The sequence below is a fragment of the Molothrus aeneus genome, chromosome 1 (assembly GCF_037042795.1).
Source record: "Molothrus aeneus isolate 106 chromosome 1, BPBGC_Maene_1.0, whole genome shotgun sequence".
In the NCBI taxonomy this organism is placed as follows: domain Eukaryota; kingdom Metazoa; phylum Chordata; class Aves; order Passeriformes; family Icteridae; genus Molothrus; species Molothrus aeneus.
The window spans coordinates 20,557,634-20,574,916 of NC_089646.1; the positions used below are offsets into that span (position 1 = coordinate 20,557,634).

Below are 17,283 nucleotides of genomic sequence, written 5' to 3' on the forward strand. Positions count from 1 at the left end.
TACTAAATGTAGAATAGGAGTATAAAGGAATAGGAAAGTATAAAGAGGGAAAAAAAGAAAAAAAAAGTGGTAGGATACAATAACTTGCTCAAAACAATTTCATTTATAAAAATGACTTTATTGTTTTGATTTGGCTTCAGTAGTGAGATTTGTCATCATCTGGCATCATGCTGCATAGTCTAGAATTGTTACCAGTTCCTGCTACATGTTCAATAACCACAGATGGTTGTAGAACAATGTAACAAATATACAAACACAGAATTGGCTTTAGCCCCTTTCACAGAAAGTTCTGAGAGGTAATAGGCCTGACTTATTATTATTCCTTATATGGGAATGTAGTAAAAATTATAACCCTGAATTTGTTCTGCAATAACACTTGTTAGGAATGAAAAGGAAAAAAATAAAAGATCATTTCAATGTCAAGAGGAGCTTGGGAGCTTGTGAAGTTTTGCTAACCAGATTCTTGGTTATGCTTTCTTCTTACCTTCAGGCAGGCAGGATCAGTCTTTGCTGTTTGAGAAACTCCTTGCAGTGGTTCTCTTCTGCAGATGTAGCCTAACATCCTGTCACAGGCACTGTCTGCCCAGTATCCATCCTAGTTGCAGTTTGGGAAGAGGTGAAAAGCAGTGAGGCAGAAACTTTTTACTTTAGAAACATTATCATTCTTTTCAAAATAGTCTTTCAATGTGAATAGCTGTACCTTTTAGTAGATTCCAGGTATTTGAGCTTGGAGGTGAGGTTATGTTAAGCTAAGTGGCACAGTCAGACTGTTAAGGTTTGCTTGGCATATAATGTACACTCACAATCAAATATGAACATTTACTATTTATATGGAATTTCATTTTAAATTTAATTTAGAACAACCATATGTCTGAGTGAATAAAGATAACTTCTTTTGATTCTATGCAACTTAGCAACGATGCTAAGTTGCATTAAAAATCTCTCTAGAAGTATAGCCAGAAGTCAAATAGTGCAGTGCTACGCTGTATGATTCGTGTGGAATAATTCACCTTTCCTGCCATAATGACACAATCTTCTTGGCCGGTGACTTCATGGGTTGGTTCTCCAGGCAACCACTTAGTATATGTCACAGGAGTCCCATCACTCCACTCAAAGTACATTTGAATTTTGAGGTCATTCAGGCCAATCCACAGCTCATCCACAGCTCCTAAGAACAGAAATTCATTTGTGTTATTACTACCCAAGTTGAAACAGTCCATAGGAGCAAGATTTTATGGAGATGAGCTGAAATTGCAATGTTGCAATGCAAATTCATCTGTATTAAAAGACAGGGGAGTTTATTTTAAAATGTTATTCTAATTCTTCTTTCAAGAAGTTAAAAATGAGATACCATTAGGAAATGAGATTTGTCAACTTTATCAGTAAAGTACATTACTGTATCTACAGCTACAAGGTGTCTGGTGCAGATAATCCATTCAAATGCTGCAGTGACTAGAGCTGTTATTTCCTTCAAGTGACTTCATGCAGTGAAAAACAAATGAAAATCAAAATGGAAATAATTAAAATGAAAATGAAAAGACCATAATGACTCCTCTTGCGAGTTTTTGGCTTTCAGGTTTTTCTAACCTATAAATCTGTGGCTTTCCCCATAAATATTCATAAAAAGCAAGAAATAATTATTTTATTTAAATCCTGTAAGATTTCTAGTAGTGCAGTTCTCTATTTGTACCAAACACTGTCCTGTAGAAATACTCACTATAGCCAAGCTGAGACAGTATGAAGCCATGCTCCTCAGGGTTGTGGATACTGGCCAGGTCACCATTGCTCTCATTGCAGGAAATTAGGGCTTCTCTCCATTCTTTGGGGTCTCTATGAACCATGAAACAGTGACCTCCATAGGGCAACCATTCTTCTGGGCATTTAACAGACTCTACATCTCCTCAAAATCAATAGATATGTCAAGTTTTTAAATGGTGCAAACTGAAGTCTAGAATAACTGCAATTACATTTCAAATTTAGCTAATTAACAAATTAGAATGAAAAGGAGGTGGTAACAAAGAAGCAGTACTTCATTCCTTACATGTGTGTTTTAATCTGTATGTTGTTGCTGTTGGTACTTTTACTGAAAGCAAACTGCATTTAAGCAAAAGAGGAAAAGACTGGAGCCAGTTGTTACTGGGCTTCACTGGTGTGAAGTACTCACTGGCCAGAGGAATATTTTGGAATTTCATATGCAGCATTTCCACATAATATACCCCACCCAAATATGTTTTTTATATTTCATAAAGGAAAGGCATTATTACTGCAGCACAAGTCATTCTCTGCACACATGGCTTTCCATGACAAGTCTCATTAAATAAACCAGAGAGAAGTATAGCAGAAAAGTGGTTCAAAGGAAGCTCCTTTCTGCCATCTTTCTAGATCAAAATTTTAGAAATATTTATAGAAATCTAAGAAAGATTGCCATCTTTTTGCCGTCAAGAATTTGCTCTGAGCCTACTGATGCCATTTTCCTGAGCCTTCTGTGACAAACCTCAGTGTTTCCATTAGAATGCACTGCAGGAAGGGTGAAGCACCTCTAACTTTTTTTTCATGTCCATGCAGACCATGATACTTTCATGAAACTCAATGGCTTAACCCAGTGTCTCTGGAATTGTGAATAATAACATAAAGTAAAACAATGCTTGTGTGGTTAGTGGGCTCCAGGAACGTTTTCAGTATTTAAATAGATTTTGCTAAAGAAATAACAATATGCTATGTTGTGTACCTGTCATCATAGCAGAAAACCAAATTTCAATGCTTGCTTTTTCTTTTTATTTTAAATAGCCATTAAATTTTACTTTAGTGACACAAATTATGCCTTTATCAAAAGGTTTTTTATTTGCTTGACATACCCGATGGAAGAATTAAAGGATCCTTTGTAGATTTTTCCTTTTTACAGATATAGCCAAGTTTCAGCTCACAGGGCTGGTTTTCCCATTTAGCATCTCTTCTGGGGTTTAGTACTGCACAGAGTTTTTCAGATTCAGGTTCAGGGCTTCCTTCATGGGATAAAAACCAAATTATTTTTATGTAGCAGAGGGTTTATGTCAGCAGCTAAAAGAGCAATTTACTGATCACCTTTTCATGTGTCAATTATGGGCTCATTATTTCACTCCTACAATTATTTTTCTACCGGAGATAATGAAATGTAATTTAGAAGTACTCATCAAAATATTTCTTTTAATGCTTATTGCATAATTCACACTTTTGATTACAGAATAGTGGTCCTTTTTGCATGGCCCTTTGCAATTTGAATGCAGATTTGCTCCTTGCTGCAAGTAGAACCTCCTGACATCTCCTCACAATTGCTGTCTCTCCTCTGCCTGCCTTTTCCACCAACACCCCCAGAGTTTTTCCAGACCATTTTTTCCAGACCACTATCCCTGGGGAATGGTCAGTGTTTTCTTCTCAGAGAGGCCCACAGTGTGATGAATTTTCCCTCTCCCCACAAAAGTTACAACTTAATTCTGCAGTGAACTGGAAGTGTGTGGATTAGCTCCTGACCACAGCCCCTGTGTGGGGACACTGGAGCCCTGGGGCTGTGGGCTGAGTGACCTGAGAGCCAACCTCTTGGCCCTGCAAAGCTTGAGGAGTTTGACCAGCTCAACAGAAGGTAAATGTCTTGCACCAGACTCAGCAACCCTGGGCTTTCCCTTCATCTTCTGTGCAGGCGGCACCTCTGAGTCTTGGGAAGGCTGAAAGTTGGACTATGCCTGAATTTATTCTGAATTTGCTGCAACCAGCTGTTGCCATGGCAATAATTGACTTTCAAAGATAAACTGTCAATGCCATGAACTCTTGAATGAGAGGAGAAGAGTAAAAAAGCATAAGAAGTGAAGAGGAAGGCTTTGCAAGGGCAATGCTCAGGGGCAGCTGAGTCCTTGCAGGATGCAGGGTCTGATAACCCTGTGAAAGTTGTAGAGACAGAGGATTTCACTGGCTTGAAGGCATTCCCAGTATGACACAGCTCAACTAGGGTGTTTTACTTTATCTGCCTCTGATAGGAGATGAGGTTATTGAGGTCTTCTGCTTGAAATTCTGTGAGTTATATCTAGTGAAGAAAAGCATAATTCTCAGATTATAATTCCAAAAATTGTTTAAAAAGATTACTACCTGGTGCCCAGTTAAAGTATCTGAAGGGAAAGCCACCACTCCACTGCCAGCCACTGTTGAGATTCAGACTGTTAAGCCCAATCCAGAGAGAGGATCTCTTGCTGTCAATCAAATCTAGATAACCAAAAGAATTTAATTCTAATGAGATTTGCTAGGAAAATGTAGCATTTTTAAGTTTAAAAGAAGATAGTAAAAGTATGCCTAGTGATTGGTAAGCTCAGTGCAGAATTCATGTTTACTGGTAATAAACTCAGAGGATTTTTCTGTAGATAGAGTGTAGAGAATTGAAAAAGGTTATTTTACATATTTTACCTATTTTACATATTTGTTTATCTGAACTTAATGCTATTCTACAGTTATAGATACACAATAAGCTTTGAAAAATGAAAGATTGAATTTCTATTATTAATACTGTTATAAGTTTTCTTGGTTGAGGTGCAATGGATATAGGACCTTTGTTCTATAGTGTGCATAAATGTATAATCTGTATAAAATTTATATTGTATTTCAAAACAACTATTTCATTAGATATACATGAAGAATACTGATTTATTAACACAAAATATAATCATAGAATGTAATTGCCATATAATGGCTGTCTCCTAAAATGTTTCTTTAATTCCCTTTTTTGGGATTTTTCTGATGTTTTCTGAGCTTGAGCTAATTTTTGCTTATTTAGCTAGAAACCCTTAGATATTTTTTATAAAATAATAATAATAATATAAATAATTTCAAATAGTAATTCCAAAACTTACTGAAGTTCCATTGATAAAAAGCTTAATGTAATGTAATTTGTTATTTCTAATTAGTGTACATACCATTTTCTTACATCAGCTATTCACTGTAATATGATTAAAGCATTGAAACATTTGTAATCAGTCAAAAAAACCTTTCAAACAGTTTTTACTGAATCTTGCTTATTAGTTCACCTCTAAGATATATTTGTTCATGTATCTCCGTGACGCTTAATAATTCTGCATTCTGTTGCTGACAGCTCTTCCTTGCTTGGTGCCATGTGAGAGCTGACTGGTGGTTTATCTGGTAGTAGGTTCCTGTCAAAGGATCTGTATTCCAAAATCTGTCAATGTCTGTGTGAGAGAAAGGTGATTTAGTACCTTAGTTTGTCATAAACATTCTACCAAAGTGTTATGGCAAAATTTAACTGCAAGCTTATTTGTGAAATAACATTTTGGAGCAATTAAGGCTCAGACCCACAAGTTATCTTGATCTTTGTTAAGAAAAGAGGGTGTGTCATTGACATTTTCAGGGATAAGCCTTTCATTCTTTATTTGCACTTTCCCCTTCAAATTTTATAATGTCCAGGAGAAAAGGAATATTGTAAAGAGGCCAATAAATCAAAACTGTGTCTTGGTCATTGTCTACCCCGAGAACGTGTTCAGAAGCTCATAGGCTATGCCCAAGTTTATTCTTGGCTGGAGCACAAAAATACAAACATTTGCAGTAATGAAACCTTTCTTGTGAAATTATGCCATGACTAATCACATTAACAATGCTATAGGCTTGGGGAAGAGCAGCTGGAAAGATGTCCAGTGGAAATGGACTTGGGGGTGCTGGTTGATAACCAGACAAAGGTCAGCCAGAGAGTGCCCAGGTGGCCAAGAAGGCCAACAGCATCTTGGCCTGTATCAGCAACAGTGTGGCCAGCAGGAACAGCGCAGTGATTGCCCCTCTGGCTATGCACTGGTGGGGCCACACCTCAAACACTCAGCTCAGTCTTGAGCCTGACTGCAATAAAGCACCACTGTGAATGGCATCTCAATTTTCAGGTGATTCTATGCTGAAGAGAGTCATATTTAAAGCACACTGTTTTTTCCTCACTCAACTAGTGATGGACACATCCAGACACCTTTCAACCTTACTGTAGGCTATTAGCAAGTAGATTTGTTATTTCTGTCAGGAATGTTACTGCATGGAAAAGACATTTTTGGGTAAAATTTAGGCCACTGCAAGGTTTTTGCCTTCTGCATTAACAGCATCCCAATATTAATATATTTCTATAGCAGTGTTGTGTTGCAGGGTCTATGTCAGCATGTGGGACTTACTGGCAGCTGGACAGAACCCAAACAAATGGTCCTCATCGAAGTTGGGAGTTGTTGCACACCAGAACAAACCATCTGACCTGCCAGCAGCTGTGCACTCAGCATACCATCTTCCACTCAAAAGGAAGGGGAAGGCACAGGGAGCTCCATTGGAATTTCCTAACAGTGTAAACGTGTCTGAGGAGGAAAAAGAGAAGTTTTAATGTAGCTTTGTGAATATGTGTGTCTGTACTCTCCATGAGACTACAAGGAGAAAGCATGACAAGTGTCACAGCAGTGTAATTGGGGAACTGCTGTCACCAGCAATGTCTTCCACAGAAGTTCTTGGTAGGTTTCACAATTTACCCTTTGCCTCTGGGGTATTTCATTAACTGTACCAACTAGAGATTGAGCAGTTTCATGCTGTAGACAACTATTGAAAGAGCTGCAGTGATTTTTATCTCATATATAATATAATATAGTATATATTAATATAATATATATATTATATATTATATGTAACAATATAATAATATAATAATATAATATATATGTATTTATCTCATATATAATTTTCTAAAAATAATGTTATCTTTTTATCATGTGCCTTAACTTCCACTTCATGGGGCTTAATGCTGTGGGATTTTTTGGCATCTGAAATCTCATAGGGCAACTGAAGGTACTATGCATGGAATTACTTCCTTACATTTAATATTGATGTATTAAATGTAGAGATTTTTTCCCTTTCATCCAATTATACTAATACAATCTTGGTAGTAATAGTATGCAGCTAAATAAAGTGCTTTCATTGCAAAGTCACAGAATCATAGAATGGTTCAGGTTGGAAGGGATCACAGAGGGCTATCATGTCCAAGCCCCCAGCTCAAGCAGGGCCATCCCAGAGCACATGGCCCAGCATGGTGTGCAGATGGCTGTTGGATATCTCTGGTGAGGGAAACTCCACAACATCTCTGGACAATCTGTTCCAGGGCTTGGTAAAAGAAGTTCTTCCTCTTGTTCAAGCAGAACTTTGTGTGCTTCAGTTTCTGCCCATTGTGTTATTGCTAGGCACCACTGGGAAGAGTGATTAACACTAACAATTTAAAAAAGATCTACATCCACATTTGCTTTAAAAGTAAAGAACAAAAAATATGCACATTATTTGCACATACTGTATTCTGTCTGAACCTAAGCAGCTATTTTTCTCTAGGATGGAGTGATACAGGCCTGAATAAATTAACAAATCATTCTCTATCCCACCATTGCTTCAGGTGGAAAAGCTGGTAATAGGCTAAGAAGGGCAGAAAATAAAAGACCCTATCTTGATGGCAAACACGTAGATTCAATAAACCACCAAAAATAACCTTTAAACTTTACCTTCATAGCTTTGAGAGCACAAATTATCCATGGTTCCATAGATCTTCCATTTATCCTTTGCCTCTGATCTTGTTTTCAGCACAATATTTTCTCTTTTTTTGCCAGCACTGAGAAATAAATCTTCCCCTTGGAGTGCCAAGGCTGCATTTCTGCATTCCCATTTCTGGAATTCACTTTTCTTGTTGCATGGGTACAGAGAAATTTTTGCCTGGTTTCTCTTGTTGGGCACTCCCAAGCATTGTGCAAATGCCATGCTCATTAACTGATGATCAGAGACCCACCTGAATTTTTGTAAGTCACTGCTTTTCTTGCAAGCAGCTGTTGTGACTGCCTCAGGACTCTGAGCAATTAAACAGAATTTAGTATCCTCATTGAATATTAAGAATACTTCCTTGTCTGTAAAACAAAGCATTCAGAATAACTGGTTAGGGTGAGCACATGGTAAAGGGAGCTTGTGAGGAGAAAAATGTGCTGCTTATTCTATGTTGATCTATGCTATGATTCTATTCTGACTCATGTCAGGAGGATGCAAATTTTTACAAGGATCAGATGGGATTTTCAAGACACGTTTCATTCTGAGAAAGAAAAGTAAGTACAGCTCAGTAAATACATGGGAACACAATACGGGGGAATAGGAACACAAAAACTACATTAAGACAGCTTCAAATATGTGATTATAAAAATGGAATTTTATCTTCTTCTGAAATGCACATTTTGTTCAAGACTTACAAAAGAGACCTTTACTGAAAATTTGGAAGTTGGCCATCACTTTCATGCATTATAGATTTAGCTCCTGTGATATACATCTCCAAGGGGTCCCATTTGTGCCTAATGGAATTAGTGAGTGAGCCTTCTGTGACTCTTGCTCCTTCTGGAATTTACATGTTCTGTTATGGTTTGGAGATTTTTTTGGAATTAAAAATTATGTAATAGTGACTTGTTACCTTGCCTTGATCCACTATCCTTTCCTTAGCACATCTATCAAAGAAGTCAACACAATTTGCACAATAAATCACAAGCATTGTCACAAGAACAAACACTGATATAGATATAGATACTGTATAGATACTATAGGTGTGGGCCTGTGCATTGTGAGTGCCACACAAGATAGTTTACACTCCCAAAGGGTTACAGGCAGCCTGATGATGTAATCCATTGAGATTAGTAAACCCTGCTGGGAAGGGCTGTCCACAACTGCAGCTCTGCTGTGGCACACAAAGCAAACCCTCCTGGGCAAACAGCTGCATGATCCTAAAAATGTCAGGTAGCATGCAGCTCTCAGTGGCTTTGGGTCATGAGGGATTGAAATTTGGACTACAAGGTATTCTAGGACCTATAGAACTGGAGGGAAAGGTTTTGCCCTTCAGCCCTCTGTGCCTCAAATTCACACCTGGAAACAGAGATGCAGCATCACTGCCATGTCCATCTGAGAGAATAGCTCACAAGAGGCAGTGAGATTCCCCTCCACACACAAAACTAAATTTTTAGGACAAGTGTAGGATGTTAGGGCAAGCCAATGTTGGGTAGTGAACAGAGGAGAAAGTCTCTGGGAAATTCTGGAAGGGTATGACAGAAAGAATAGTTCTTGAGCTCTTCCAGAACGTCCCTGTATTACTTCAAGCAGCTCAGTAATATATAGGAGTTTCACTTCTGCAAATCTAAATTTAAAGCTGAGACTTAGTTTCTTCTTTCCTTGTCCATTTAGGCAAAAAGTTTTAAATATTATCAAGTCTTTAATTTCTTACTGCTCAGTAAATAAGTTCTTAGTGTAGTCCCATAAATACCTTTGTCCCTCATTGAATTTTTGATCTAATAATAGGAGTTCTTGCTGGAAACTGTGAGGTTTCTGCTTTTGAGTCGGGTTCCCAGCTCACAGAGCAGGTGGGAGACCCCCTTTTTGCACAAGGTAATGCTGTCACAGCTCACATGGAGCAGTGTCTGCTTTTGGAAGCTGTGATATATATCCCACTCCACAAATCAAATGAACTGATGGATAAAGTAAACACATCTTTGAAAATTATCAGCATACTTAAAAAAGGGGCTGTGGTCTGTCTTTGGCCAACTTCAGAGCCTTAAGTATCCCTCTCATCTTTACTCTTATTGCTGTAGTAGTTATTCCAGAGCTGTTCTTGACTCTCAAATATTTCCAATTTTCTTTTACTGGTTTCTTCTCAGCTGCATTGCTACACCTTACATCAATCCACAAGTTCCACCTCATCTCACACAATCTCATACTAAGGCTAGGAGATCCACTATCTCCTAGTGCAACACCCTATTTAATTCCTTTATGCAACACCCTATTTAATTCCTTTATGCTTTTCATTTTTTTGTAAGTCAGTCACACATATAGACAAAGACTATGGGAAACACTGTGAAGTCCATCTACTTTATAGTAGCAAACACAACCAATAAATAAGTTGTACCCAAAAGGCAATCTTTATTCACAGATGTGACTCAGTCCTGACTTCTGATTCCCAGCTTTACCCCATTTTGAATATTCTCCTCTCTTTAAAAGTAAATCAACATCTCTGTATCTGTTTTGTGGAAACTTCTATGGACCACTCCCATTAGCAGAAATATGAAATGTAGAGTAGTAAATCTATGTGAAACTCTTAAAGATTCTGAGAAACCAGCAAGACAACAAAGATGCCCACTTTCACATCCACTTTTGCAGGGGATAGTAAAATATAGACTCACCGAGTGTCGGAAAAGCGGTATGAACAAATGAGAGGAAAACTAAAACTGTAGAAAAGGTCAAGTTTTTCATTCTGTCTTCTTATTCACAAAGACATGAGATGAAGTTAATTGCTGCAGTAGAGGTCCTTAAAGAATCAGCTGGTGCTGGCTCCTTCTCGGTTTCGGAGATTTTTAGCTGGAAAAGAAAACTCTGGGCTCTAAATAAGGAAATATCCTGTCACATGTGGTATTTTGAAATCTATAAATAATTACAAAATTCAAACTTTGCATCTGAAAGTGAAGTTTCCATCTATTCAAATGCAAGTGGCAAAGTTTGAACAGTTCAAGATCATACCACTGAGTTGTTTTGAACGTTCTTGGTTCTGGGCTGGAATTGTAACTTTCTGACCCTCAAAGACAAAGAAGCAGGGAGTGCACTTTAAATGGATGTGTCTTAAATGTCAGATATATGTACCTGAGAAACTTAGAGAAAAATATATGCAAATTTCTTAGCCAGAAAGGTCTTAACTGCTGCAAAAGATATGTTGATTTAATTTACTGCAGTGAGCAATATTGAATATTTCAGTATGAAAGATTAACCCCCACAGGACAATTTAATTTTGCTCAGTGACTTGACAAAATGCATACACCTGCCTTTATCTATCTGGTGTATCTGCTAGTAGAACTAGTGTGCTGTTATTTCATGCGAATTTATCTTGGAAGAACCAAAAGAAATTAGCCAAATCTTTAAAAATCTTTCTGTGATTTTGGAAAAAAACTGCCTTTCAAAATTATTTCCTTCATAAAGTACAAATGAACTTTATTACTTTATTCTTTCTTTGTACCAAGCATAAATGAGACAAGAATAGAGGAATAGTTTCAAATTTTACAAGTGAGCTTCAGCCATTTATTAAGTGGAAATGAACTACAGCTATGATGTACAATCTCTTAGTAATTTTGAAAAAAAGGGAGGAAAGAAATTCAACTGAAATTGCCCTTCACATTTTCTCTCATTTTTCTTGGCTTTATTATGAAGACAAATCTCACAGTATTTTCTGCAAGAGCAAAGCACCACTTAATAATATAGAAGAAACTCATTCACACAATACAGTCTTTGGAGTTGTTTTATCAATAAAAAATATAAAACATTTAAATAATGATATTATGTTGGATTTTTTCAGCTGCTTATTATTTTCATTTACTTTGCCTTTATCAGCCATCAAATAGCACAGAATCCAGTTCTCTATTAAAAAAAATTAAAAAGTGTATTATTTGTAACTTACATGAAGGGGAGAAAAGAAGACCAAGAGGACTGTCATTAAAAGTAGTTTGAGTAAAAAATGAAAAATAGCCTTTATTCCTTATCCTCTGCAATATGTTTTGTTTAATTGACATATCTATAAATTGTCAATCCAATGTAACATCTCCTCTGCAGTTCTTATGCACTTTCTAAAGGTTTGCATTCCCAGAGATCCTTGAGATCTTTTTTTTTCTTCAGAATGCCATAGACAACAGAGAATTCCTAGAAAAACTTAAACACCTCAGTAAATCTAAAACATTTCACTATCAAGGCACTGTTTCGTGCCCTTTTTGCTGGCCTTGAATCATGGACACAGTGCCCAGTTGTCAATCCATTTATCAGAGAAGTGGAGGATAGTAAGCAAAGCTATCCTAAAATGAGTGATCAAGTGGAATAAAACCAGGAATGCATTATTTCAGAATTTATTTGGCAACTACTTTATTTTATAGTTTATTTATGGATTTTTTAGTCATATGCCTTGTTCACATTTCTGTGTCTCCTCCTGTCAGCCTCTTTTAAAGAAGAAGACTCATTGTATCAACAAATCATGTATCATCTCCACATGCTAATTAAACACTGAAATGTTATTGTGTAATATATAGATTGTTTATTGATATAGTCTCATGTTCATAATTGATAAAAAACATTCAAAGTCATAGAATAAGACTGTATGTAAAGATTTATTTGTTTTGCAAAATTCAAGTTGAAGCCATGAATGAAGGACAAGTATTTGCATCTCATTTATAATACCATCACAAGGAAGAAATTTGTGTTAAGGGTCTAAGACAAGGGCAGCAATGGGGACAAACAATACATGTAAATCTCTGTTTATTCCAAACATCCTTTAAGTAACAGTGTGCATGCTTCAGAACAGTAAGATGAGATACTCTCAAAGTGCAGGAACTAGGGCTGAGTGCTCTGCAAAGAGTGCTCAGTGTTAGTTTTGACTCTGTCCGTGATGCTGTCACAAATTCCTGAATAAGTAACCCATAACTTTTAAATCTAAATTCCCACTAGTTCTGTTATTGTCCTTACTTGCTTGATTAGCCATTTTGCACAGTTCTAAGTCAATAAATGCCTGAGAGTATTTATTGAGGAGCATACAGCAATAGTTCCTAATCTTTACCAAAGAAATAATTGCCAATTTTACTTCATAGTAAAAGTTATGTGCACCTAAGAGACACTAAGGTTTCCTTTTGTTCAGCTATATTTTTTTCAGCTTAACCATTGAGTTTGGCTGTGTTATCCCATCAGACAACACTGTGCTCATTTTCTTTGTTGCTGGTAGCATCATTTCCATTGTCCCCTGCACTTAGGGCACGGGTGTATTCCAGCTGCCTGCTGCTCCGCCCCACCTCTCTTCCAGTTCCACTTCCAGTTTTGCTTTTGAACAAGAAATAAATCATGAAGCCCACCCCCAATAAAATTATGAGGACCAGAGTAAGTAGGATCCACATATTCAGGTGACCACTGGCTTTGTTCTTTTTGGCATCTGTAAATAAATAAAAAGTAAATAGAAATGAATGATCTGTAGCCACAAATAAACATAAGACTATTGAAAATGATAATTTCTTCCTTAATTACCAGGTGGAAAATCTATTATAATTTCTCTGTGTCAGTCTTCCTCATAGATATTACCAAAAGGAGGATCTTACAAAAGGAGGATCAGACAGGGGGTGATCAATTTGACGAGTAATTTGATTATTTTGGGGTTCCCTAAGGGTCTTGTGGCTACTGATAAATTAGGCTGGGAAAGAATTCAATGGAAACTAAGTAAATATAGCTCATACTAAAAAAAAAAAAAGAAATATATATATAAAACTAAATAAATAGTATTAAATTTAAGTGCATATCTTTGAAATTAATTGGAAGGGAAAAAAATCCTACCTTCCACATCTCCAGCTGCTTTAAGAATAGCTGTCAAAGAAAAAGACAAATGTTTAGTCAAAATCTAGAAAGGTCGCATTTTCTTCCTGACAGTTTGATATTAGCAAAAGGTCTGGTAACCTGCACATCATCATCACTTCTGGAAACACATCTGCTAAATTAGGAGAGCTGAAAAGGCACAAAAGATTTTTAACCCCATATTCCCTTCAATAAAACTGCAGTGTTTTGCATATTCAATCCCCCTTCTTGCTTCTTTTGTAATAACCAGAATTTCTCCAAGCTAAGTAGTAGTGGGTCCTGACTGTTTCAAGAGGACTCTTCTCCCTGATTAATTAACCTTGCCCTTTCCCCCGGGTCTGTTTCTTGTGGAGTCTGGGAAAACCTGATTGACTGCTGAGGACAGTTGAGCTTTCCTGTATCACACACAACTCTTTTGAGAGGCAGCAGGTCTTAATTTACCATAATTTACTTGCATCTATAATTACACGTATAAACTCAAGCTTTCTAGTGCAGCTTTTCCTGGCTGTGCACAGAGGGCGCCGTCTGCAAGGCTTTTCCCGGCCAGCTGGCTGGGAGCTGCTGGGAGCTGCTGGATGATGCTGAATGATGCTGGGTGATGCTGGGAGCTGCTGGGAGCTGCTGGGAGCTGCTGGATGATGCTGGGTGATGCTGGATGATGCTGGGAGCTGCTGGGAGCTGCTGGATGATGCTGGGTGATGCTGGATGATGCTGGGAGCTGCTGTATGGTGCTGGATGATGGCCACGGCTCTCCCCGTGGGCAGCGGGAGCCCAGGGATGCTCCAGGAGCTGGGCTGCTGCAGCAGAGCCAGGGCAATGCATTGGGCTCTGTGTGTTTGTGAGCACGAAGGAGAAGCAGCTGTTAAATTTCTCTCGAAAGGGCACAGAGCTGGCTGAAATGGAATTAACACCGTTCTGCTGGGGAAGCTGGTGTCAGGGAATAAATACCCTCTGTACCCTGGCATTGTTCATCAGGGCCACTCACAGTGAAACCCATCAGACAAAGTGTGTGGTGATAGTGAGTTTCTGCTTTCTGATGTCTGGCAGCAAAGAGCTGACATTCAGTAGTGTCTGTTGCCTGCAAAGAAAACTAGACATCGTCCTAAAAGCAGATTTTTCCTTTCAAGAGCATGCCCTGAACAGTGCTGTGATTGCTGCTTCCCCCACCAGCTGCAGGTTTGCTTTGGTGGGGGAAAGGACTGAACCTCAGAAACATCCTGAACCTTGGGGTTGTGAAACAGGGCAGGAAATTGGACTTTTCCGCAGAATTAACAGTTAAACTCCAAAATACCACATGCTTGCTTGGCTCACAATATTCTGATATTTCTACTTCCTGACTAAAGCAGATGGTGCTCAGTTATACAGAAATACAATATTAAAAAAAAAAAAAGCTAACCAAAACACTTCTACTCTTTTCAAAGGTCACTATATGCTCTCTGGATTGCACTTCTGCTCCTATTTAAATAGAATTGCTTCATCCATCTCTTGCTGGAACAGCATGTATCATGGCATAGCAAGAGGAAGGATAGCAAATTATTGATGCCACTCTTGTTGCATAGAAAGAAAATAGGAATTTCAGTAGAAAAAAAAGTGTTTATGTTGGAGAACAAAAAATAAAGAAATTTGGATTTTTTCAGGAAATATTTATGTAAGAAAATACAGAGTAAGAAAATCTGAGGTTATGAAGCAAGAAATCATAAACAGGGCTAACAAAAAACAATACACTTGGTATTATTTTTGTCTGAACATTGAAAAATGTGACAGTCCTTTGCAACACTCATATCGTGCTATGACTACTGAAATAAAACTATAAATGGAAAGAGTGAATATTAAAGAAGTCACTTACTCTTTGGTTTCTTACAAATAAAGCCCTTTTGGGAAGAGCAGGGCAGGACACTCCAGTAGCCCGTGGCTGCAGACAGCTCCACACAGAAAGCCAGCTCGTCCCCCGAGGGCTGCCCCTCAGCCCAGTTGACAAAGTCTAAGGCACTGTTGTCTTGCCAAAGCAGCTGCCCTGATGTGGCAAATGTTAATATCAATACCACTAGATCCACAGGTAAGGTCTTCATCTTACTGGATATTGCCATAATATTACTTTCTTCAGCCTATAAAGCAATACTGCTTTCTTCAGAAATTCCATCCGTAGTTGGTTTTTTTTGATGCATTTTATCCCATTTGATTCTTGTCTCAAAAACAATATAATAGCTTTTTTTCAAATAATGATTTGCAGATTTATCAGTTATAATAATACCACAGTTATAATTTATATTTCTCCATATGTTCATCTAGGATATTAAAATTTCAAATTGAAAAAATTAAATTCAGAATTTTTATAAAAAATTTCTCAATTATTATTTCATCAGCACTCAGTGAAAATCAAGCAGTTTTTACTGTAATGCTAATCATACTTTTAGTTAAAGTTAAAACTTTTTTTATAAACTCTAAAAAGAAAATTTCATGCTTCAATGGGCTTAAAATAATCTAAAATAAAACCCTTTCTGACTGCTTGTAGTCTGATAACAGTGTTTTCTTCCACATGCATATTTTCTACTGCATGCTTTAGCAAGCAGCTTAATTTTCTCCCTATAGAGTCACAGAGGATCTTGATGCTGTGGGCTCTGGCTGGACTCCCACAGGTCTTCCCCAGCCAAGAGAAGATGAGAGCCAGTCAGGACTTTTTCCCCAATAGGAAAAGCTTTCTCAGAGACCAGGAATAGGAGACAACCTCTGAGAGGACTCAGGTCTGAACTCCAACTCTACTTCATTTGGTTGCTTAAAACCTATTAATTTTATTAATATTTTTTCCATTTAATAAAGTCTGTTTATGTTTATTTATAGAACTTAAAACAGTTACCATTTACATTTCTGTATATTCCTATCCAGAAGCCACTTGTCTTGCTTGCATATAAATCTGCATGTTCTATTAAAAAGTTTGATTCATACAGATCTTCTACAGAAGCCAACATACCACCTATAAAAAAAGCCAGTAGAAGATGATTTCAGATATCCCCAACATAGTTACAGATTTTGAGACAGGTTAAGATTAATAAAAAAATCTCTCCCACTGGTAGGGAGTAAAGAAGGATTTAAATAGAGACCACAAGGTAGTGTCCAGCTGTAGGGGAGCAGCACAGACAGTGAGAGATCTTATCTAAGTGAAAGACACACAGAGAAGATGGAGAAGATGATGACTTTTAAACACCAGGCAAGGTGCACTATGTTTTCAAGTGACTGGATGTTACTGTTCATAGGAATTATGAGTGATTATTCATTTGTTCTTCACGGTTTGACAGAGTAATACGTAGCATGAAATGCTGTGCAACAAACAAATCTGCAGTTCAAACCAGTGTATTAATTTTTGTGGCAGTGGTGGTAGCGTAAGAGGGCTAAGAGGATCTAAAAAGGGATGAAACAAAGGATCCATCTATTTTCTCTTTCCTGGCCTCCTGAGACATGCATGAGATAGCTGATGACTCAGCAGCAAAGGTGAAAGAATTCCAAGGTACTGCTCCTGGTCTTGGCCAGGAACAGATGCCTCCAAGGAGAAGGAGGGAAGCATTTTCCCTCCCCAGGCTCTGCACTCTGCCAGGGAGCCTTGCTGATAGAGCAGGGGCTACCAGGCAGCACATTCAACCCCTTTTGGATCAACCCCTTTCAGATCACACAGCCCATGTTTAAAATGAGTGACTGTTATTATGATATTTACTTTGCCTATTGTGTAGAGAAAGATATGGAAAAGAAAGGATAAATCCAGAAAGAAGTGAGTTTTTTCAAATCACGTAAAATTCAAGATTTTACTAAAGAGAGAGATTTTTGTGAATGAAGAATTATAACAAGAAACAAGCACAGCTGGAAAAATAGAACAAGGAA

The 17,283-nt window shown here is 37.6% G+C and overlaps 2 protein-coding genes across 2 annotated transcripts in view; both read right to left on the bottom strand.

Annotated features, from left to right (window-relative positions):
* The window catches only part of LOC136558283 (macrophage mannose receptor 1-like), a 32,166-nt gene extending 21,867 nt beyond the window's left edge, over window positions 1-10,299 (bottom strand). The window contains exons 1-9 of the mRNA XM_066552626.1: window positions 10,230-10,299; window positions 7,533-7,928; window positions 6,180-6,353; window positions 5,046-5,204; window positions 4,117-4,230; window positions 2,856-3,002; window positions 1,718-1,900; window positions 1,011-1,168; window positions 485-595 (exon numbers count right to left, since the gene is read on the bottom strand). Of these exons, the coding sequence (XP_066408723.1) occupies window positions 485-595; window positions 1,011-1,168; window positions 1,718-1,900; window positions 2,856-3,002; window positions 4,117-4,230; window positions 5,046-5,204; window positions 6,180-6,353; window positions 7,533-7,928; window positions 10,230-10,299 (1,512 nt within the window). The remainder of the gene's footprint in view (window positions 1-484; window positions 596-1,010; window positions 1,169-1,717; window positions 1,901-2,855; window positions 3,003-4,116; window positions 4,231-5,045; window positions 5,205-6,179; window positions 6,354-7,532; window positions 7,929-10,229) is intronic.
* A 1,870-nt stretch (window positions 10,300-12,169) lies between these two features.
* The window catches only part of LOC136560724 (macrophage mannose receptor 1-like), a 32,286-nt gene continuing 27,172 nt past the window's right edge, over window positions 12,170-17,283 (bottom strand). The window contains exons 26-29 of the mRNA XM_066560667.1: window positions 16,268-16,384; window positions 15,260-15,427; window positions 13,396-13,425; window positions 12,170-13,000 (exon numbers count right to left, since the gene is read on the bottom strand). Of these exons, the coding sequence (XP_066416764.1) occupies window positions 12,759-13,000; window positions 13,396-13,425; window positions 15,260-15,427; window positions 16,268-16,384 (557 nt within the window). The 3' untranslated portion in view covers window positions 12,170-12,758. The remainder of the gene's footprint in view (window positions 13,001-13,395; window positions 13,426-15,259; window positions 15,428-16,267; window positions 16,385-17,283) is intronic.